At 39.4% G+C, this 23,548-nt stretch overlaps 1 protein-coding gene across 1 annotated transcript in view; it reads left to right on the forward strand.

Moving 5' to 3' along the window:
* Positions 1–23,548, forward strand: part of TRPC7 (transient receptor potential cation channel subfamily C member 7) — a 181,778-nt gene that overhangs the window by 139,622 nt on the left and 18,608 nt on the right. The window contains exons 5-7 of the mRNA XM_074156134.1: positions 11,711–11,875; positions 17,783–17,999; positions 22,923–23,156. Of these exons, the coding sequence (XP_074012235.1) occupies positions 11,711–11,875; positions 17,783–17,999; positions 22,923–23,156 (616 nt within the window). The remainder of the gene's footprint in view (positions 1–11,710; positions 11,876–17,782; positions 18,000–22,922; positions 23,157–23,548) is intronic.

A 23,548-nucleotide genomic window follows, 5' to 3' on the forward strand; every position in this document is an offset into this window, starting at 1 on the left:
GCTTTACAAAGTGGTCCTTAAAAACTCTGTATGACTCTAATTCTCTACCCTTCCTGAAAGAACTAAATAATTGCTCTGTACCCCTGGATTCTTGGAAAACTGCACTCAAATAGCCTCCGTTCAAGTTTTCCAGAGTAATTTCTCCCTTCCAGTTAGCTGTCTTAATGATTCATAATTCCTCGAATATTATTACAATGGGAACAGTTTGTCAAGAGCAAAACAAACAATTTGTGAACATTTGAGCATTTACCGAGTCCTGGATGCTTTCCAAGAAATGGACTTTTAGCCCATGTTACGGGATTGTAACAATTTACTATTGTCTCCCCTGATATTAGTTAGCTAGGCTTAGGCACTTGCATACTCCCGTCAAGAACTGATTTCTTTCTCCTCCAGATGTGCAGGGCCTGAGACAAAGGGAGAAGAAAGGTTGGGTGCAGGAAGAGCAACAGAGCACGCTGCTGGTGCTGCAGCAGGGCTGCTCAGGTGGTTTCTTTGGATGCTGTAGGAGAAGGCTGAGGAGCCATCATGGTATGAGAGCAAACACCATGGCAGATTCCAGCCAGCTGCTCGTGGAAACGGCAAAATTAAAAGCAGCATTAAGGTGAAACAGGAATTATTTTGCTTGGGTGTTTTTGGTGGATTAGAGCCAAAAGTGGCTTCAGTTGCTAAATTGGAGTTCTGGTCCCAAGGAAAGAAAATAAAACTGCTCTTAGCTTCTTGAGCCAGGGATACTCTCAGCTGTTCTTCATGCAGGCTTACAACATCTAAGTGAGACTTCATGTTCTTGACTAAAAATTGCAGAATAATCTTTTTTCTTTTCTTGAAACAATTAAAAAATTTTTATTCCAATCAGATACTGGAAATATAAGGGTAGCAATTGTTTTCCCTGTGTGTGAACTCATTTCTAATTAAACCAGGATGTGATTTCTACCTGTGAAAGGCATAGGTACAGAGGCTAGGACAACTCTGTCTTGGACTTTTCCCTTGGACAGCCAATAGTGAGAAAATGCAGTTTTTGATGTACCACCAAAAAACTATTTTACTAGTGTATATCAACTTCACAGAGCCCTTCATATTTTCTGTTCTCATTTTTGTCTGTGCTGTTATGCTCCTGTCTTGTCATCCTTTAATGTTGGCAGGGGGCTTATATGTCGACATTTACCTTTAGGTCTAAAGCTGTTGCTTCGCTGTAGGAGGTCACATTCATTCTCCTTCTTGTCCAAAGTCAGGATTATCATTGCTGTGTTCTTTTAATTCCAAATGTTGAGTGTCCACCTCTGTTTTCTCAGCAGCTCAGTTCTTAGCCATCATAAAGCCAGAGCACCTTTTTCTTTCACGAGTTTTAATTTAATTAACAATAAGACATACAAATTGGGTTTGAAAAAAAAAAAATAATAAGAATTAAACAGAACACCAGATGGCCGTGTAAATCCTATTTAATAGAGAGCTGGAACAGGAACTTTTCTCATAACTGTATTATTAATAATTAACATATGGAAGATGTTCTGAATAGAATACTCATGGTAATTTTTCACTGCATTGGTCATTCGACTCAAGGGCATGGGACATCCCAGCTCTCGTCAACTGCCGCAACAACTTGAGCTCCCCATTCATTTGCTCAGAGGACGTGGTTTTACCCTGCATAATAACTTGTGCATGAAATGCCTTCCAGGGTCCTTCTCACTATTGAATGGAGCCCCACCTGCAGCATTTCCATCCCACATGGGAACTAGAGAAGGTTACTCCCTGAATGGGCAGACAAACCAGTCTTGCTCCTGCTGAAGAGACAGCTTTGCCCCCCAAAATGTGCAGTAACAGACTGTGCCCCAAACACAGGCTGGGGCAGAGCTCAGCTAGCACATCTTTAGGAAGGTTAACTGGAAAAGCTTGGTGTTTGCAAGAGAAGTACAAGAAAATAAGCTGGAGAACAGAGGGCAGGAGAAGCCCAGGAGTGATAAAAAGTTCTGAAACTCCTCCCTTTGGAGAGCAAAGAGTCTATCTGTGCCATGCCAAATGGTGTGTAGCTGTGGCTCTGTGAGCTCTCAATTTGCAGTTATCCTGCAAATTCCTGCAATGTCATGTCCTGGTGAGGGGCTGCTGCAGGGGAGAGGCGGGGAGGGCACACTGAGCCACACCGCCCACCGCCTCACACGCAGCCTGTGCATGAGCCTGAACACAAATGGAAAACTACATTTCGGTAACCCAAATGGAATGTTTCAGCTCCACAGCTTTCAGAGCTGTCTAGGTCACAGAAAATCTCTCTTGTTCCTCTTTGTCCTTCTTTGGAACCAAATTAAGTTTAGGAATTTCCCACAGGACAAACATTGATTTTTCTGTACCCCAGTGGTTGTAACGTGTACAGATATGGCTTGAGGGAGGACAGGGTTATGTTTTGCCATCTAGATGTGAAGCCTCAAGGAGGAGAACTCCTGAAGAAAAAAGGTTTTCAGGAAGTTAGCTTTTTGCTTTTGTTTCTGTAATCCTTGGTTAATTTTTTCCCACTCTAGTTTCAGGAGTATTTATCTGAGGTCTTGTGGAGTCTTTGATGGCTTGGACTGTGGTGGTGGGATGAAAAATGTCTCTTCATCCCTGGAGAGACAGTCGATACTGTACAAATGTAATTTAATTTCTGTGTGAATAGTAGAAACACTGTGGTCATTCTCTTAAGCATATCCATGTAATTTTTCTTTTTACATTTTTAATTGCATATTACAGACATTTTGTCAGAGATTGGAAAGGGAAGGAGTTACTTCTCTTCCTCACAGAAAGTGTTTCTATGTCTCTGAGTATTACATTAGGAAGGTTCCTTCCTCCCACTGAAATCTGTGGTTCTGATGATTTCCTTTTGCCCAGATGTTTCAATTTATTTTCTTTTCCAACATGAAACTCATTTTGTTATTTCCTGCCCATATATCCATCCTCTCAAGGCTTGGATGAATCATTTCTCCATCCTGCGTGGTGTTTGCAATATTCCCAATTTACTGTAATATGCAGACTTAATTATTTTCATTTGCAAAATGCCACAGAGTCTTAGATATCCATCAAGACATTGACATGATAGCATGGGAGCACATCAAAACCATTGCATGGATGCCCATCACAGATGAAAGGACTTTAAATTACCTTTATTAATAACAAAATTCACTTAGAAAAGAGCAATTAATACGGTCTGCTACACACCCGACCTTAGTTGCCCCCAATTTTGTCTTCATCTATCTCCCCGTAGGCGGTAGACCTGCTAAAGCACATTTTGGATAGAAAGTCAGGTGGCGATGAGTACAACCTCTCAAATAATAATAAAAGTCAGTATTTCAAGTTACTGAGGGACTTTTCCTAAGTGGTGTTCAAATTCGGGTGTCTGCATCGGTACTGACCCAGTGTGCAGCTCTCCTTCATGCTGCTCTTGTCACGCACTTGTAGGTATCTACATTTCAGTACATTTTTGGGATTCTATACCTCATGGTTAGAGGAGTCTCATCCTATGAGTGAGTCCTCTCCATCAGCTCTGCTGGGACTGAAGCCATCTATCCTGGAGGCATCTGAGTTTGAGCATCAGCCCAGACTTTCCTTACCACATAGCCAAGGGAAAAGAGTTTACTGACTCTCCTGGGGGAGGAAAAGGCTACAGCATTTTATATTTCTCCTTCTGTACCCACAGAAGGTGGGGGTTTTTTTTATAGACACCAAAGGGAACTTGTTTGGTAGCTTTTTATTGTGGCACGTTTTCAGATGAATAATTAAATAATAAGGTTTTCCAAGTGGTTTTAATTCTGCACAGATATGAAAACCTTGGAATGTTAGAGGCTAGGACTTCCAATTCATTTCCTTGTTTTCAGATAAGTAATTCAGTGATAAGTTTTATTCATACATTTAAAAAGAGGAGAAATGAGACATTAGCAATAAATCTCTTCAGAGAACATGAAGCCCACTAGAATATGAAACAGAAGTTTGCTCAAGAGCCAACCACCTTATTTACTACACTGTAGAATAGTGCTTAGTACAAAAAAGAGCCTCTATCCTTGTCCCGGGGAAGTGAAATTATAAATAAATTTTAGGCAGAACAAGGATTAAACTGAACCAATTAAAGAACTTCTATAAACGCTACATTTTCTAATTATATACTGCAAATATATTTTACTTAATTTAATATCACATGAATTGAAATTCTAACAGAATGACAAAAAAATCCTCCTGCATTCCTTCCACTACTAAGAGGGTTATTAATTTTGTGTTTTCACTCAGCACTGGAGACCATTTCCATCAATAGGTGAATTGCATTTGAAATGGTCCTGGCAGTTTCATTTACCCCATTATTTTTGTTTTCTATTAGACTAATTTGTTTTTATTGGGTTTTGTTTTGTGCCTGTTCACCGTTCCGGTGCCTGGTCAAATCCTGTTTCCATCCATGTTGCTCACTCTAATGGGACCGTGCCCTCTCCTTTACAGAGCTGCGCAGCACGGGTGGTTTGGGGCAATTATACACAAGCTTTGGGATGCTGGGATGACCTTCACTGCCTTGGTTCTGTCTTCTCACCTTTGCAAAGTGAGATCCAAATCCTGTTAATGTACTCACTGATTTAGCTGAGAGCAAAAGATCTATCCCAAACAACCCGCTTGCTTTTATAGAGCAGACTGAGGCACAGCAAAGAGGTCTAGCTATGCTAAAGTTTTAAGTGCTCAAAATCAGAATTTTGGATTAGATAACTCAGGTCAACCAGCAAGCAGGTCCAGATATTTCATTTCCATAAAACTGGGGAATGAATGGCTATCTTGGGATTTGAGGCATGCAAGTATTTCCCCATGGTGAAGTGGCTCTAATAAGAAAGATTTTTTTGGTTAAGAAAGGTGCGTGTGAAAGTTTTTACAAAGGTGTAATTTATTATGAAAACCGTAATAAATGCTTCTAGTTTTATGTCTTGGAAATAACTCAGAGATTGAGGTTGCACAATTTGTTTTTATTTTGTCCTGATAATTCCAGTTCATCTGGCCTCTGCCTACAAATATAAACCTTTTCCCTTTGCTACTGGGTTTATAAATGCTGACGTTAGACTTCAGATACCAGGTCTGAATATTCACCAAGACTGTCACAAAGATCATCTACAGGATGAGCAAGAATTTCATGAATATGTGTGTGATGCCATTAGACAGTCAAATGAACCCCAGGGACAGAGGGAAAGCTGCAGAAATCCTCAGGGCAGGGATGTTTCTTTGCTTCATGTTCTCTGTGTGTCTGCAGCAACTGCAATATCTCAGAGGACTTTTTCTCATGTCGTGTTTATTTTAATGCTACGGTCAGATCCCACTGAAACTCATCTTCATCAGTTGAATTTTCTTTCATCCAAGCTGAACAGGGTTCCATGAAATTCTTTTTTTGCTTCTGGATGAAGGAATTTGGACCTGCTGATTTCCTCTCCTTTGTAAGGTTACTTTGGTGCAAGGTGTTTTAAAAACTGGGCCTGTGGCCATGGATAGAATTTAACTATAATTAGAGTAGGTGTCTTTTGTGAAAAGGTCACGGTCTCACAGCATGGGTATTTGGATTGGAACTTCACTTACTATTTTGAATTTGTAAATAATAGGGCAAGGAGTTTTCTATTTCTTTCTTAAACTTTCTAAAATTTTACTTGCACCCATTATCAGGCACAACAGCAAACAGTGAGCAAGTTCCAGCCATATTTACCCTTTGACAGCCTCATTTGTCATAGTTTAATAGCACAACCACTTGCTAAAGGCAGATTTTTTTCCGCACTCTGGATTATGAAATCAGAATATTATATCCCATCTGCTTCCGTTAAAGTTTCTCAGAATAGTTTCTTCAAAACAAAGGTCTCTTTGTTCACTTGGAGGTTCACAGAACAGAGTATAAGGTGAAGATAAGAACAGACATATGCATATGTTGGCTTTTTCCTGTACTGTGTATTTCCTAGCAAGCTTCAATAATTTCCACTCAGCTTTTTTCGTCTCCTGCTCTGCTTTGGGTGAAATGACTCTGCAAGCAGATGGGTCTTTCATGGGATCAAAAAACTGTTCTGACATATTTTTCCATTTTTTCAAGGTTTGGTTTTGTTTTGAAATTCAACAAAATTATGTTTCAGTCCAAGAAAATTATTTTGTTCAGTATAAATACAGATTCTTTGTTTAGGCTTTGAGACTAAAAAATGCTTAAAATATCAAAGGAATCTTAAAAAAATGAGAAGTGGTTTAAAAGCAAAGTTATTATGTTTTGTTTTAATATTTTCATTGCCTTTTTCTTCTGTTTTGTGCACGTGGGTATGTGTTTACTCTTTAATTCATCCAATCCTCTTTGGTGAAATGCAGGATAGCTTTTACCCTTCAGGGAACAACAGTAATATCCTGCTTCCACCTTTCCCTGAGTTTCTTCCATCCCTGTTGATGTTTGCTGGTACTCCCAGAGCATCTTCAGCAACCCGCTAAAAAGGGATGATTTTACATCTCCTTTGATGAGGGTTTTGGGGGGAGAAACATGATGTTGCCTACATGGAAACAGAGAGGGACAAGCCCAGCTTTCTATCCCTTCCCACCTGTTTTTGCTCAAGCACAGGACTGTAGCTGAGCAAATGCCAACTCACCGTCCACTGGTGTTAGTCCTGCTGGAAACACCAGCACAGAGAGCTCAGCTCAGCCTGCGCTTGTCTGTCAGGTGTGTCATGAGCTCTTCTTAGTAATTCTTAGGTACCTCCACCTTTTCAGAGCACACAACGTACATGGTTCAGATCCCACCTGGTTTTTCCTCTGTGTGAATCCCTGCAGGAGCGCTACTCCTGTGCTGCCTGGTGACATCCCCGACAAAATGGGAAAAGCCACATATAGAATCCACCTGACGCCCCCCTTGTAATTCAGCGGCACAGCATGACAGTTGACTCAAATGAGTCATCAAAAAGAGCTATGGCTTTTTCACTAGGATCTCCGGCATCTAAAGCATTACGTGCCCAGCCAGGGGATCCTGTGAGCAGGTGCTGCAGCTTAAAATGTGTTAATCAATGTAGGCTTGCAGAAGCGATGAGGTACATCAAAAGACAAATGTTTAATAAGGAACACAAAAAGTTGTTCGAAGGGCTGAATGCAGCTACATGATGGAAAGAAAAATGGCTCATCCCTGCCCCTGCCAGTGTCTCTTGACATTACCAATGTTCTCAAAATCTATTTATGTAGCTCCTTTTCTAGCTCTACTCACTGATTAAACACACCGCTGCTCATCTGAATTGCAGCTTTTGTTTGCTGAGGTTTGCCAGCGTTTGTTATAGGGCTTACAGCAAAAGGACGAGCTGGAGGGGACACAACAGGAGTATCTCTGTGAAAGCAGGAAAGTTAAAGTCACAAGTTTGCGTTGTTACCTCTGACATGCAGGTTTTTAAAGTGTTTTCGTTGGTTCACTGATGAGCTTTTCCTTCCTATCTCAGCCCCTGGCTATTTAGCATAGGGCACATTAGCAAAGCAAGATGATCCTGTCTGAGTGGTTCATTCTTTTGCCTTGACGGTAGATTTCTGCACTCATAAGGGAATTAGAATTATTTCAGTAGTAAAAAAGATAGTGGTTTTTTTCTGCACAATTAATTCCAATCATTTGAGGCTGACCTCTGCCTTTTACCTGTCTTACCATAAGTTTTTCTTATTTCTGCTGACAGTATTTTTCTGTCCAAGATAGCTATCTTTTTTTATCTTCTCTTTTTTTTTTTTTCCTTTTTCCCCTGTTTGTGTGAGCACTGTCTGAGACTCTCAAGAATTTCCTGGATTTTTTTCACCTGGCTGTACCTTATCTGTTATGTGCCACAGGATAAGAGAGATGTCCTTTGGGTAGGGACCATGGGACTTTTTGTATAGGGTGTTTAAACACTGCCTAACCACTGACAGCTCAGGCAATGGCAGTGCTAACACTGAACAGCACCAGTGACCGGAGTCCTCCTCATCACAGACATTTTCTCTGTCCAATAAAATAGAAAATAAAAAATGAAAGTCTCTCTATTACAGCATTTTCTATCAGAAGTAACTTCCTATACAGTTATAGAGACGTAAAGGTACTTTATTGTCTATGTAGTGAAACTCATGCATTTTTGAACACGAATACTAAGGAAAAAAATCTCACTCTGTCATGAGAGCTGTAAAGTGCTTTCCCACAATGCATATACATGATAAGCTAAGAGGAAGAGCTGTCATACATCAAATTAGACAGCAACGTGGAAAAGTTATCGTTCAATGTGGTATCCACAGTGGTCTCTAAAACATTCTCTTTATTTCTATGTGAAAAACAGTTCCTTTGGGCCCTTTGAATTCCCACTGAAGGCTCTGAGAGATTTTTTTCCATATTCTAGACGATATTCATTTCACTCATTTAATCCCCTGTAGCACAGAACAGCAGCTTTCGGAGTTGTCAATACTTTCCTGTGTCCTTCAGTGACTCTCAAATCCACCACTTTGGCAGTTTCATTATTTGAGCTGGCTCTTCATGTGATGTGTGACTCTATTTTAATTATTTTTTAGCGATTTTTTGACTTAAAAAAACGTGTAACTGATAGGTTGGAGGAAAGTATAGTTTTCTCCCAAAATCAGAGAGGTATACATGCTATAAGGAAAACCGACTGCCATCTACTGGGTTCCCTGTGCCATGGGACCAGAAAAGCTACCACTGAGGTTTCTGAATGCAGAAACATTGGGAAGCATTTTGCTTGAGCTCACAGATCCTGCCGCATTACGTTTATCAGCTTGGAGGGGACTCACTCTGTCCGTGAGATAAAGCACTTAATGCTTTTAAATGGCTCTTTTGGACTCACGGGATCCCCTCCACTGCCAGTGCTTCCATTTCAATCAGTGATATCTTGCCCTTCTGCACAGCCCTGGCTGCACCGGTCTTGTTGCAACGCTTTCTGTCTTTCTCTCCTTCTGGTGCAGCCACAGTTTCCCCTTAAAAGCCTCCTAGCCTCGTTTTCCAGTACTGAAGAAAGGGAAATAGCATTTAATGGGAACTTTGAAAAAGCAATGCACCATTCAGGCCTCTGAAATTCAATATACCACATCACCATTTTTAATTACACTTTGAAGTATTCCGCCTTGAAGCTTTTGTCTCAAACTCGGTTCTTTTCTGTGCCTATGCCACTAAGCAAAACATTAGTGTAATCTTTAGCTTGGTGCCAGTGCCCATTCCCAGAGAAGGGAAAAAGTTAAATGGCTCTGTAATGTCTCTGATGAGATCTAAGATCAATTTCTGAAATTTTGATAGAGAGGGGGCTGGCAATGTCCAAGGGTCACTGCGTATTTCATTAATATCTGATGGAGCCAACATAATGAAAAACTGTACTGCTTGCTGTAAGCAAATAACAGATCAAAACTCATTCATGCTCTTATCTTTCTTAACCTGATCTTATTTTTTCCCTCATTTTTGTAATAATCAAAGTAAGATAAACACCATTGAGGCTTTATGGCACGCTGCCAATCTTTATTGCCTTGTAAAAAATAAATTGTTCCAATGAACTGGGTTTTATGGCAATTCCTTCTCAATTTTCCTATATTTGTTATTTTCATTGTAGCTGTTCCCAGACAGTGAAACAATGAACAGATTAAAATGTCTGATGAATTCTCTGAAACGCAAACCAGCAAAAGTCTTTGACTGTCTCATTGCCAAGGACAACTGAACGTCTTTGTCTGAATCAATTCTCATAATGCGGTCAACAATTACAAGAGCAGGAGAAAGCCTGGCTGTTACTTTGGCCCTTGATCTCAAAAGTCTGCACGTCTACCAATGTAATTTTCCTTTCCATGAGTTGCTACAATTGCTGTTGAATTCATATCTGAAAATAAAACTTACAAAGGGAATCAATTCTCTATCTAGTTTCCTTCCACTTCATCTTTCTGTTCCTTTGCCAGAAGGATAATAAGCCCTTGCAGCATTAGCACAAACACTGGGCATTGGGAAATGCCTCCTTGCAATGCTGCTGTCATCACCTCAACCTTGAACTTGAAATCCTCAGGACTAGGACTGATGATTTATAGATTATCTTTTTTGAAAGCTTGCTACTTCTATACACAGCTTGAAAGAAAGCATATTAAAATGTTAATATTTCCAGGAAAAAATTCTAAAGACAAAAGAGTTTAAAAAGCTATCAAATTTCTTCACTCTGATTTATTCAGTAGAAGGAGTAAAGTCTTATTTTCCATTTTTTAATTTTTGAGAAATGCAGGCCCCAAAGCCTGATTCATCTGAAGTGCTTTTTAAATAGCTGCTAATGTGCTGTTAAAGAGGCAAATGTGCTATTCCACAGCAATCCTAATTACTGTGCAACTGTATTTCATTCTGCACTAGCAGTGAACTGATCGTTTAAACTCACTGTAACGGGGTTTTATTATGCAAACGTCTAGAAAAGAGTCCATTAAATTCCTGATTTGATCATCATTTCATAGATAGTGAAGATGAAAGCACAGTTAGAATTTTCTCTACTTTCCAGTACCAATAAAACTACAGGCTGAAATCCCCACTGCTGGTTGCAGCTGGACGGGCTGAAGCAGAGCAACAGGGCAGCTGCCGGACATGGTCCATGGCCACCCTGTCAAGCAGGGACAACAGCAGCCACGAAGCCCCCAGTAGCCTCTGCTTTCCTCCTCTCTTTCTCTCTCTCTACCCCCTACATCTTCCCCCTCACCTCCAGAAAGTTCTGCTTTTTGAAGTAGTGGACGGTTTTACATTTCCCTCCTAAGAACATCTATTCATCCACAAAACTCAAAAATGAAACACTCAGTTCTGCTAATGTAACCAGCTGTGCTGGCAACATGTTTATTTTTCATCTTTCCTTTCAGTTATTTTGCCTTTTAATTATCTTTCTTTGTGATTAAAGATAGTCGAATTCTAAATTCAATCACCCTGAAGAACAATATGAAATAAAGAATTTTAATCTTTTATTATAAAACTCTTCCGTGGGATCCGGTGGTGCTGTAATTTTACCATTAAGAAATTGCCCTTTTCAGTTGTCTGCTGCTCACCTTTTCTTTTTCCTCTGAACAATAAACTGAAGAAGAGTCTCAGTTACGGGATACAAAACATGTACTTTCTGTACCAGAGCACCACAGCTTTTCCTTCTGCTTTTAAATTTGTCTTTTTGTCCAATCAGTAAAGAATGAGCTGTCATTTTTCGAAAGGTAATCAGAGATAAAGCTTTTAAAGTAGCAAAATACCAGCCAGACCTCTTATAGTTTACAGGAGAAGGAGAACCGTGCAGAATGGTTCACTTTGGGTCCATATGGAGTGAATAGAGCAATGTGATACTGGTGCTGTGTTAAGCTGTTATTTCAATGGCCTGTGCCTTTAGCAAGTTATCAGTGGTGTTTTTCAGCTTGACGTTAAACCGCCTCTCTGTGTCTTTTCTGAACCTCACTGTAGACTTTCTCAGATGTAAGTGCTGACCCCACAGAGGCATTTTGTCAGTGCTGGCCACCGATGGATGTTGGGTTTTGGCCTAGACATGCTCTGCTGTCTAACAAAACTTTTCTCTAGAGAAGACAAGAAGCAGAAGTGAAACTCGTTCTGTCAGTACCTGGGGATTTTGTGTACCTGGTTTGCAGTTTTCTGTTTGTGCCACCATAAGCTGTGTTGGACAACAGAGACATGCCCTGTCTCGTTCCACTGCCAAGTTCAACAGGTTACTCACTGAAATCTCCTCTTCAGACAATGTTGCTGATACTTCCATTTCTGTTTCTCTTACAGTTTGTTGCTCACCCCAACTGCCAGCAGCAATTACTCACCATGTGGTATGAAAACCTCTCAGGCTTACGGCAGCAATCTATAGCTGTGAAGTTCTTGGCTGTCTTTGGGGTCTCCATTGGCCTGCCCTTCCTCGCCATAGCCTACTGGATTGCTCCCTGCAGCAAGGTACAAACTCATTAAGGTGCCTGTTTTTTATGGTCATTTCTATCCAGGACCTGGAATGAAGTCACATAGTTTTCTCTAATGCCATTGGGAAGTGATTCATGTTGTCCTCTGTGCCGCAGAGGAGAGCAAACCTGAGGTGTTGCTTGGTATACACAAATGGAGCTATTCAGCAGAGTTTGAGGTTCATTTTTACAGGTAATAATGGTGGGGGAAGAGAGTGAAACAGTGCGTGATGAGAAAAGAATAGGAAAAATAAGGAATGGATAGGAGATAACATCATGGGAATAGGGGGAAGAAAGAATAGAAGAACCACCAAAATGAGGAGCAACTAAAGAAGAAGAGCTTTGTTGCCCTGAAAAGCAACTCTGATGTTTAAACTCTTATTCCTTTTAAGTACTTTTTGTTGCAGGTTCCTCCCCTCTTCAGGGCTCCTTTCTTCCCTTTTCTTCTTCTTTTTCATTCTGTATTTTTTTGTTAGAGGAGCATTGTTATGGCACATGTGTCTGAAGCTCTGGCAAGCCCCAGGGGACTGCTTAGCACTGCAGAGAAGACTAGACTCAGTCACACAATCTTTATGGTTTTGAGGGAGAAGCTGATGAAACTTGGAAAACTGCCGTATACCTAACTGTGGCTGGGGTATGTCTCACAGCATCAGATGGAGCAGGAGAGTTTTGCCAAGACCTAGAGGTCAAAGAACCAGAGCCAACTTTTAGCTTAGCTAAAAGCTTGAGCTGTCTGTGCTATGAAATCTGGAGTGAGATTTTCATCCTGAAAGAGTCTGCTCAAGCAAGTGGAGATAAATAGGTGTGTGGCTGAGTGATAAATAGCTATTTCACTACTCTTGCCACAGAAAAGATGGCAGGGAAGAAGATCATTTCACATTCAGCAAGAGCCAGCAGTATCATCCATTACAAAGTAGAGGTCTTCAGCAAGAGGCTTATCAGAGGTACTTAAATTGATCGAAGTTACCCCTGGCTCTGGTAATTTATTCAGTCTTGAAAGCATCTCCTCCTATTTCCTTTCAAAACCAGTGAGGAATCCTTTCTAAATTTGTCAAGCTCAAGAAATTATAGATCCATGGATGCGTAATAAGAAAAGACTACAATTTGAAAAGATTTATGTTGGTGCAATCAGACAAACCCTTTGAAAACAGTCTTACAGAACATCTGAGATAATAAAACATGTTTGAGGCTTGGTGTCCTCTGAAGTATTTCCAAGAAAAGTACTTTCTCTTAGAGCAACTGAGGATGTAACTTCATTTTCTCAAGGTTTGTATCAACACAAAACCCCACAGCTTTTATGAATACTGGACAGGACTCTGGAGTTTCACATGAAGTGATTGTGAAAGCCAGGCTGTGTTGCAGGTGGTTTTGGTTAGGTCATAGAGGGACTTCATGTGTGGAATTACCATGTTGAATCTGTTATGTCAGAACTCAGTCTAGCCAGGATTTATGAAACTGTTTAATTTCCTTCACCTCTGTTGAATTTGTGCTGGGAGTTGGCACACCAGCCAATAGCAATATTTGTGGTGTATCCTCAGAATTACAGAGGTTGTATTTGAATTTAGAAGTATGTGGGGAGAACAACCGGACTAGAGATAAGTTGAGAATTTAAACGAAAAGCATAAAAAATAAGGGGAAAGAAACTGAGACAAAAATTTCAAAATAAATCAGTTTTACAGCAGAAATAAGAAATTATTAAGTTACTTGGTTTTAATTACTTGAGGTAGGTGTATTACAATTAAAAAAAAAAAAATAGAGAAAGGGGACTTAATTGTTCCTCAACTGTGATTTCATTACACTAAACCTTTTGTGCATTTTCATTTTTCAGTGTCCCTCTCTTTTCACCCCACTTTAGACTGTGAAAAACCAGCCTTCTATCATAAAGTCAAATTGGGAGTTCTTTCAGGCAGGAATTCTCTTTTAATGCATGGGTTTGCATTGATCAGAACAATGTAGTCTTGATTTTTGATTGGCGCCTGTGATAGAAATAACTGAATAATGAATGCATTTTTCCCCCACGTATTGGTACCTCACCCAAAATCGTCATTGTTTGGTTCAAGGGCTGAGGGCTGATGCATGAGCCTTGTATCCTCTCATAGCGTTATTGCAGACAATTTTAGAGGCAGCATTTCTGCTGAAAGGACAGTGATGTTAACAGAAGAGTTGCATGTGATCCTCTGAGCAGCCCAATTTTGTTTTGGTCAATTTTACAAGTGTTTTGTTTGCTTTTGAGTCATGGAAACAATCTTGATGTTACACAACTGGGTAATGAAATAATTTTTACATATTAACAATCATCTAAGATATTTAACGTAAATCAAATCAGGCCTGACTTAAAAAACACATGGATGGCTAGTTATGACTCAGGGCTTATTTCTGGGCCAAGACAGTGAGAAAAATGAAAAAATCTGTAATTTGGAATACTGCTTATAGGAACTGTCCTGGCCAATACTATTGTGTCACATTCTTAAGATGTATTGGTCAAATTCTGCAGTTTCACATAGGGTGGTAGAGTAACTCATGTCTCAAAATAATTCCTTCACTGATGTATCTTAGCAAGGAATATGTTTTCAAGCCTTTACTCCATATAAGAATTTTTTCTTTAATAAAGCTCTGTGGAGTTAGAATACACCATACCAAATACCACCCTTGAAAATTTAGTAAATAATATTAACTGGAATTTGCAACTGAACTCTTAAGTCTTCTTTTGTATTCAGTTGCATAGAGATGTCTTTATTAAAAACAATTTTAGTGTAGGTCGTTCATTCACCTCTGGATGCACAAACTGTTGACAAGACCCGCAGAGTGTAAGCCCATCCTATCCCCGAATATCTGTGTTGACTCATCCATCTCATAGAGGCCATGACTCTGAAACGAAACTTTATATGTTGGTGTCCAAAACTTGTTTCACTGATGATCAGAAGAGAAGAGGTAGAATGGAAAAATTGCACAGTCTGCTGCCCAAAAATATAATGACAAGAGCAAGCAGGACTGTTTGGACTGTCTGTAGAACTTCAAGAAGTATTTTCTTTCTTCTCTGGGTGGCTGAAGTGCTCATTCAAATATTACAACACTAACAGAGATCATTTATCCGCAGCGCTCATTGCCTGGGCTGTTCGCTGGCTTTCACGTAGCCACGCTGGGGATTTATGGGCCATAGCTCCCACTGGGACAGAGCCAGCATCATTTAAGCGTTGGAACTTTAATGGTTCACTCCACCTGAAGCTGTACCTCTACCTTTTTAATCTGGGCATTTTCCTCCGCCATGAAGTTACATACAATTTCTGCAACAATATTTTTCATGCTTCTACTATGAGCATAGTACTGAAAACAGTAATGGCTTTTTCTTTATGATGTTTCTATCTGTATTTGTTCCTGTCTCTTGGAGCTGAGATTAATTTCCATTTGGAAACTTTGTTTCACTATCACATTTTATATATTTTCTTTTTGACATGTCTGTATGATTTATTATTTTCCTATAATACAGATAGGATACTAAGTCATGAAATGAGCTGTTCTCTTAAAAATGAACCTTTGTATTCACACACTGTCAGCGTTTCTGCCTTAACAGCGACAGTCAGGCACTTCCCTGCAAGCCTGGTTTGATGAAAGATGATATTTTGGTTTTAAAAAAGTAATTGAGAAATTGATACATCCCAGTAGTTGCACACCTTGAGCTTAACTATATCATGTTGCTTGAAAAATATATCTTATTGTCATAAAGCATTAGGCTGACTGGAGGAAATGATGCTTCATTAATTCTTTTACAGAATATTCTAGTCAACACTCTCAGCTCCTGTAGCTTTTAGCTAAAAATCAGATTTCTGAGAAGATATGAAAAGCAGCAGCTCAAGAAAAAAAAAGTAAGCTTTCCACAGTAATAAAAGGGATAAAATGCTGATGTAACACTGACTAAAGGCAGACTTCTGTTAAATCAGTAGAGAACTAAGTGAAATTACCCAGAGAAATCATTTGGTTCTGTAATACATGGGATTATTTATCTGATAATCAAGACTGTGCTGCTTTAATCTCAGGTCTCTGTTTTGGTTTTGGTTTTTTTTTTAAGTTTCTATAGAGAGCAGAAAAAGTTTGGAGAGAAAAAAAAAAACAAATGGAGAGAATTCATGGTTCAATAGAAAGTGATGTTTCTCTTTTAGTGAATTCAGGATAGAAATTAGCCTTGTACAGACTGCAAATGCACTTTCTTAAAACTTTATTGGTAAGGCCCCATATGCCCATAGTCGTTGTTATGCTTTAGTCACACTCTTTGAGCTCTCTCAGACAGATCGTATGAGGAAAAATTCTGAGATTATTGCTGTATGGGACATTGTTCAAACATATCCCATCACCCCATCAGCTCTGTACTGGAAATATAAATTCTGCTACAAAATGTAAATCTACCACCAGCCGTAAAAAGCTGTTGAGAAGTAACACTACACCAAGGTTTACAGCAGAGGAGTGAAGCGGCATCACAAGGGTTGCGACTGGTTTTAACACACTTCATTTACTCCTACATCTGCCATAATATTCCTAGGCAAGATTAAGGAAACTTGCGTTTTAAACCAGTGCGATATCTACCCACTTAAACACATCCTACTGACCTGAGAAAAAAGCAATGTTAATAAGGGCTCGTAGATAGAGCAGATTTTTTTCATTTTCTTTATTGGAAAGTCTTTCTGGTATTTAGAAACATGCAAATTTTCCAATAGGATTTACTCTTCTGTCAATTTCATGAAAGATTTATTTGACATTTTAAAAATTCAGAGAAGAAAAAGAAATAAGAACCAGAATCATAAAACTTCCTTTACGTTTCTGCTACACCTAGAGAGCCCTGCTTTTAAAATATTTCCTGCACTGTAATAACCAGAGACCTGGGCTCCTTTGAACAAAGCTGCTACTGGAGATAAGTAAGAAAACAGAGAATTTCCTTTTTCAGTCCTTTTTCAGAATTCTTATTAAGTCAGTATATATTAAGGAAATTTTGAGGATACCGTATCATCAAGGGAAGTTAATCAGTGAGTAATATACTGCCAAAAAAATCCCATTTGTTTCAGGGGGTTTTGGAAGGGGCACATAGAGGACAACACTTCCATTCCTGTCTGTTTCATCCAACACCACAGGCATTGGTCCTTGCACTCCTTAAAGTGCTTCTACTCTGCCATCTCTCTGGAGTAATGTTTTCTTAGATCACAGAAAATGTAAGATGAAAAGACTATTATTTAAATTAATTAGCAAACAAAGCTTTTCAAGAATGGAACAAATATTAGCTATAGTGAAGAGATCTGCTGTTCTGAGTCTTAACGTATTGAAATAAATCCTTGTGTTCTGAGGGGTGAATCTCCAGCTTTTGTAGTAATTATGAGAGAAGACTACCATATCAAATTATATTAAAAGCATTACCAAAGAATCTTTAAACAGAAGGCTATTTCCTACACATTGTTAATGAACCAAGAATTCAGCATCAGTAAAAGATTCTAATATATAACAATGATGTGAGGATGAGAAGTGGGCCCATCTTTAGGATATATATTGACAAACATGAGTACATTCATATAACATGTATACACACAAACACATCTCAGATAAATGTCCTGTCTCTTCATTTTCCACTTACCATATGGCCAGGACAATTAGATGTTGTATGTGAGTAAAAAGGAGCAGTGTAAGATACTTCCATGCATAGAAAATTATCCAAAGGGCATAATTGGAACTACAATGCATAATGTCTAGTAATAGCTAAGAGGAACTTGAACAAATGTAAACCCCGTTTAGTTCATGATTTAGAATTAATTTCTGAATCCTTTTCACCTTGGGCAAATGGTTCAAACTTTTACAGGAAAAAAACTTCCAGAAGGTGGATGAGGGAAAAAAAATAATCTTATGTCTTGTGTATTTTTCATTGCAGTTGGGACGGACCCTCCGAAGTCCCTTCATGAAGTTTGTGGCACATGCAGTTTCTTTCACAATCTTCCTTGGACTGTTAGTAGTGAATGCTTCAGATCGGTTTGAAGGAGTGAAAAATCTCCCCAACGAGACTATCACGGATCATCCAAAACAAATATTTAGAGTCAAAACAACTCAGTTCTCATGGACAGAATTACTGATCATGAAGTGGGTATTGGGTAAGCAAAACCAAAATGTCTACAAGTCCCCCAGGGAAATTCAATGTGACTAGAAATAGCATGATAGATGGTGACAAGACAAAGGAAAAGAAAAACCAAACCCATAAACAAAAGAGAAAGCAAATGACCATGAGGCTAAATTAGAGGTTGATGGAAGCGTTTTGATTAAAACGGGATCAAAGAAGACTTTGATCTTGGTCACTGCTTTTGAAAGTACTGAATGATGCTTAGAAAATTCTCACTTTCCTGATTTTCCACTTTCCATGGTGAATGCTATAGATGTTGTCTGTTTGCCTCTGTTGGTTTAATCATTGCATCTTAAAGAAGGTAATATAGTCATAGAAACTTATAGCTTCACTATCAGACATTGCTCAATTTAAAGTGAGGAGTAAAAAGTGTGCCCATTGGGATGTGGGTGACCACCAGCCTGTTTTATTACCCTGCCATGAGATCCTATTAGAATTCACTGAACCTCAGTCTCTTCATTTGCAAAATGGGTATATTGTTATTTATTTTTTTGTAATGCACTCTGAGATCTAGCGATGAAAACTGCTCAGTAAATAAGAGCTGGATATTATGAAATACATAGTATGAAATTGTTGCTGGTGAGAGGACAGCACAACGCTCCAATCTTCTAAAAGAAATTAAGTTATACAACAATTATAAAGTTGGGATTCATGTGGATGAACCCTTCAAGTGCGAAAGTATGCCATGTGCACAAGTTAAACTTCCAGGGAGTTTTAGGCAAATTCAGATGCATTACTTTTCCTGTAGGCCTGATTTATTCCTGGCAGGTCAGCTACGTTGAACCACCAATCTAAACAAGCTCAGGAGGTTTTATTTGGAAATTGAGCTTATCAACTCTGCAGAATCTTTGTCTACCTCTTCTGTTTCTATTTTTACTCATCACCATGATTTTGATTCTTTTCTTGCAGCAAATAATTCCATGGTTGTGTAAGTACTGATGGCTTTAAACTCCCCTGAAAAATAGGATAGGGCTGCTGTATCTGATGACTTCCTGGCCACCATTTCTTTGTTCCCTGTCCCCGCAATAATCAGAATCCCATACAGGATATTAGGATAGAAAAAAAAATGAATAGATGCCAGACTGGATAGAGTAAGTCTGTAAGATATATTTTTAAAATTATATTAAAGCAATTGGACAAGATGATTAGATTTTAGACTAGGTATTCTTTTCTCATAGGCAGTAGGTTTCTGTCTGCCTGGTGAGTTCTTGAGAGATGAAGAAAACATTTCATTTAAAGAGAAGATTTTCACTTTTCTGGGAGAAGAAAGGTGATTCATTGTACAGAGTTCTGAATATAATGAGATTTTCTAATGACCGCCTACATCAGCACTGACAGTCTTCTCTGGCCATTTTACCTGTCTGCCTACATAAAGCTTCAAATAATAATGCAGCAATACTAAGGTGAACGTTTGGTGCACGTGGCCTGTAGACAGCTGGCACGGGGACTTGGGCACATGCTGAGTCCCGTATGTGACCCTGAACTTTTAAGGACTGTAAAAGCACTAATGGTGGCTGACTGCACAGCCTTTTGGCACAGAAATCTTATAGGTATTATAAGTATGTATATGTAAGTAAAAATGTAATTAAATCAAGTAAATTATAGATAAATACCCCTGGTAAAGTTGCCAAGACGCTTTTCCAAAGAGGCAAATGTAAGTAGACAGTAAGTATATGCTGAAGTGTAATAAATCGACTCTTGTATACTAAACATACATAGCTATATTTAATCCTGCTTGGCAACACCTGCAATTGCTGTCTGCAGACTCAACAGTGTAGGTGTGCTACCTACATTTTGATTCATAGTAAAATCAAAAAGTGTAACTTTATTTATTCTCAGCTTGTAAATCCCTTCTTTCTGTTTCTGTTCCTTCTTTTTTCTGCTTCATACTGTGGCAGCAATGATGAATGCTGATGACACATTACTTGTTCCAACCAGAGCAGACTATTTTTGAGAAATTAGTTTACAGGTCCCTGATCTTGGTTCTTTTTGGGGGAGAAAATTGGCTGTCTGAGTTATCTGGCTGCCAACCATAAAATTATGACGCATGTTCAGAATAGCCTTATTAGAGGATAATGTGATACATTAGCATAGCATAGTGTGGCCATGAGTGAGCACAACCTGTAATAGCACTCCCTGCAATTAATCTTGCTGGAGATATGAAAATTCACCCACATGGGTATATTTTAAAAGCAAAGTAGCAGTAGAAGAATTTCAGACGAGAGTTATGCAAAAAGATGCCATTGCCATCTTCTGTTCCCAACTGTTTGTAATGCAGGCGAACAATGGACTAAACCAAACAAAGGCAAAGACTTAAGTTAAGCTCTGGGTAGACTCAATCTGAGCACAACTCTGTTTCTTAATCCAACAGCCTTTGGCAGATCCAGAAAGGCTCAAAGGCAGCTCTCCAACATCAGCTGCTCGTGATTTATGTACCAGGCTAGTGGATATAAAAATCTGACAAACTGTTCCTTTTTGTGCGCAGGTGGTGAACAGCACTTCTTGCACACTTCCATTTTTCTTCCAGACAGGTTGTGCCTATAGCTTGACTCTCCTTCCCCTGCTGAAACCAGAAATGATCTCAAGGTGACATTTCTGATTATCCCTGCTGTGGGAGAACAGGTACCTGCAGAAGCTGCTCATATCCCATCTCTCTGTGCATCAAACTCAGGGAGAGGACCTCTGCCAAAGCCATCGGGGGCCTCAGAAACACCATATTAAAATGCAATCACACCCTGGCAAATCTGCTTTGCCTTGTTGCCTTCCCTTATTTCTGTTCTTACGTTCCCATCCCCTGAATTTTAGCTGCTTTTTCTCTTCTCAGTATTTTTACTTAAGGAGAAGCTTTGAATTACTCCCTCACAATGTATATACAGTTACCCAGCAGTACTAGCTGAATAATTACTGCAACTTTTCTACTTGTCCTGGATGGACATTTTTCCATATGTATGGATGAAAAATGATTGCCACACAGCTGGCAAAAAGAATGATGTAAATTATAGGCCAATAGTGTGATATTTTCACAGAGTGATTCTAATTTTAGTCAGTCTGCTCAGTTTTAGACATTCCTTACTTCATTAATCTGTGATTTAGGTATATTAAGTAACCAAGATTAGAAATAAATTTGGATGGGAGAGTTAATATTTAAACGAGAAAAGACATTTCTGGGTGTCAGTGAACAAGTACTCTGGTTGGCAATGTTACCATGCCTGTGATATTTCCTGAAGTGCTTTAGTACCTTTGTATGACATGCACACATAATGCATAGGGCTAATGTCCCCTATCTATCACTTCTGGGATACCTGGGTTTTTTTAGCTAGAAATGTTTCTTTAAGATTTCATCCTTGCACTGGGACAGTTCCTGAGAAACCAATTCTTCCACCTTCTCCATTAGACAATTTATTATTAAATCTTATTGATGGTGTATGATGGCTTGGGATGAAGTTCCTGCTTTCACTCAGCCAAGCACCTGTGGACTCGAGGAGACGAGCTGGGAGTCTCCTCTCCTGCCCTCCTCTGGCTCTGTTCAGCACTCCACAGACCTCAGACTCTCTCCCAAGACAGAGCTATATGGGGCATAACCTATATGAAGGTACAGCTCCAAGGACCTGCCTGGATATTCCAGGGCTATGGAGGTCACAGGCTAGCTGTGCCTTGGCCATCGATAGCTTAGCTTTCCTTTTTCTCTCAAATCCTTCCCCGTGCACGAGGACTGACAGTGGCAGTTCTTCATCCTCCAGCCTCCGGCAAGATTCACGCTGACTTGTTTCCTTCCCTATAACCCAGCTTTCGACTGCATCTCTTGGGACACTGTGTGCTTCCAGGAGTCTCTGAAGTAGCTGAGCAAATGCATTGACATGCCACACCACGAGAGCTTCCAGCAAAGAGGATGAAGAAGAGTTCACAAAAAGGACAAGGTTGTAGGAGGCCACATGGAAATTGGCAGGCGCTGCTCCTGCTTGAATAGACATGAATTTTGCTGCTCCTATGGAAACAGAATTTGGTAGAATGCAGGAAACATTTACCAATGGGTTAAATATTCCAATAGTTTAGCTATTCAGAAGCAAGATTCCGTGTCTGTACCCCTGCTGTAGTTGACAGTTGGGTAAGTTGAGGAATTTGACCTGAGCTCTTGGCTTCAGTTTGCCTATTGAGCTCACCTGTCCCCCTTGCACTTCCAGTAGAACATGGGTGTCAAAACATTTGAATTTTCTGGGTTTGACATTTAGGCTTATCTGTAAGTCTATTGTCAAAGGGATCCTAAATTCAGGCTAAACTCAAGGTTTTCAAAGTGGTAGATCAGACTTTAATGTATGGGAATTCATTATTATTTAATATATAAAACTTTATGAGAAGTACTGCAAGGGCAGAACTTCTGTCTTACCTTTTTTCTGATCATACTGTATTTACTCCTGGATAAGGTTTTCTCTCACGAAGATCTGTTTCCATTCTCAAAACAGACCCACCCACTGTTTTTAGGAAGGAGGAAAACCAGCAGAGCAATAATACCATCTGCAGCAGCACTGTTCAGCAACAAGATTTTGGGGACAAGAGAGGAAATCTACATTTTTTCCAAAAGATCAGCAGCAGGATTTTCTAATGTCTTCAGTATTTCTGAACCATGATTTCTACAGCATCGCCAGAAATCTACTTTACGATTTACTTATACAGTGAAATTTTGAAATTTCTACCGCATATGAACAAAAGGACGTATAAGCTTAAAGTTTTTAATAATTTTTAAGAAAAGATGGCACAAACCATTCTCAAGAAATTCAGTTTAATTGAAGAGTTATTTGCTTTGGTCTTAGAAGCCACTGATAGCCAGGAAATTGTTCTGTCTGAATACAAAAAGCACCTTCTGTGTTTGCCAATTAAACATGCTCTGGCCTTTCCACAGGCATGATATGGTCAGAATGCAAGGAGATCTGGGAAGAGGGTCCACGCGAATACGTGCTGCATCTCTGGAACCTGCTGGACTTTGGGATGCTGTCCATCTTCGTGGCATCATTCACCGCCAGGTTCATGGCTTTTCTCAAAGCAACTGAAGCACAACAGTACGTAGATCAGTACGTTCAAGATGATGACCTCAGTAATGTCACCCTTCCCCCTGAAGTCGCTTACTTTACTTATGGTAAGATGCTTTTTGCTATCTAATGCTTCCTGTTCTTTTAGGCTAATGTGTGGCAGTGCTGAAAGCAGCTTTTTTTTTTTTTTTTGTGATATTTGTGTAGTTTTTTTCTAATTAAATCAAATTATTCTTCTCAGATCTACCCATCCCAGCCATCTTCCTAAATGGTCAGAAAGGAACTGAGATCTGAGCCTCATTCAGTCTCTGATCTTGTGCTAAAGCTACATTCAGGTTAATCACATCCTGACAAAATAGCTTGAGCAACAAATAATCAGGAACTGAGAGCGAGCAGAATATAATTAAAATTATGGATGAATGAACCTGATTGGTTTTCCAAACATGAGAGAGGGGAGATGTGTGAACAAACATAGGATCTGGAGCTGCATTTCTAACTG

Source organism: Numenius arquata, chromosome 11 (genome assembly GCF_964106895.1).
Source record: "Numenius arquata chromosome 11, bNumArq3.hap1.1, whole genome shotgun sequence".
NCBI lineage: Eukaryota > Metazoa > Chordata > Aves > Charadriiformes > Scolopacidae > Numenius > Numenius arquata.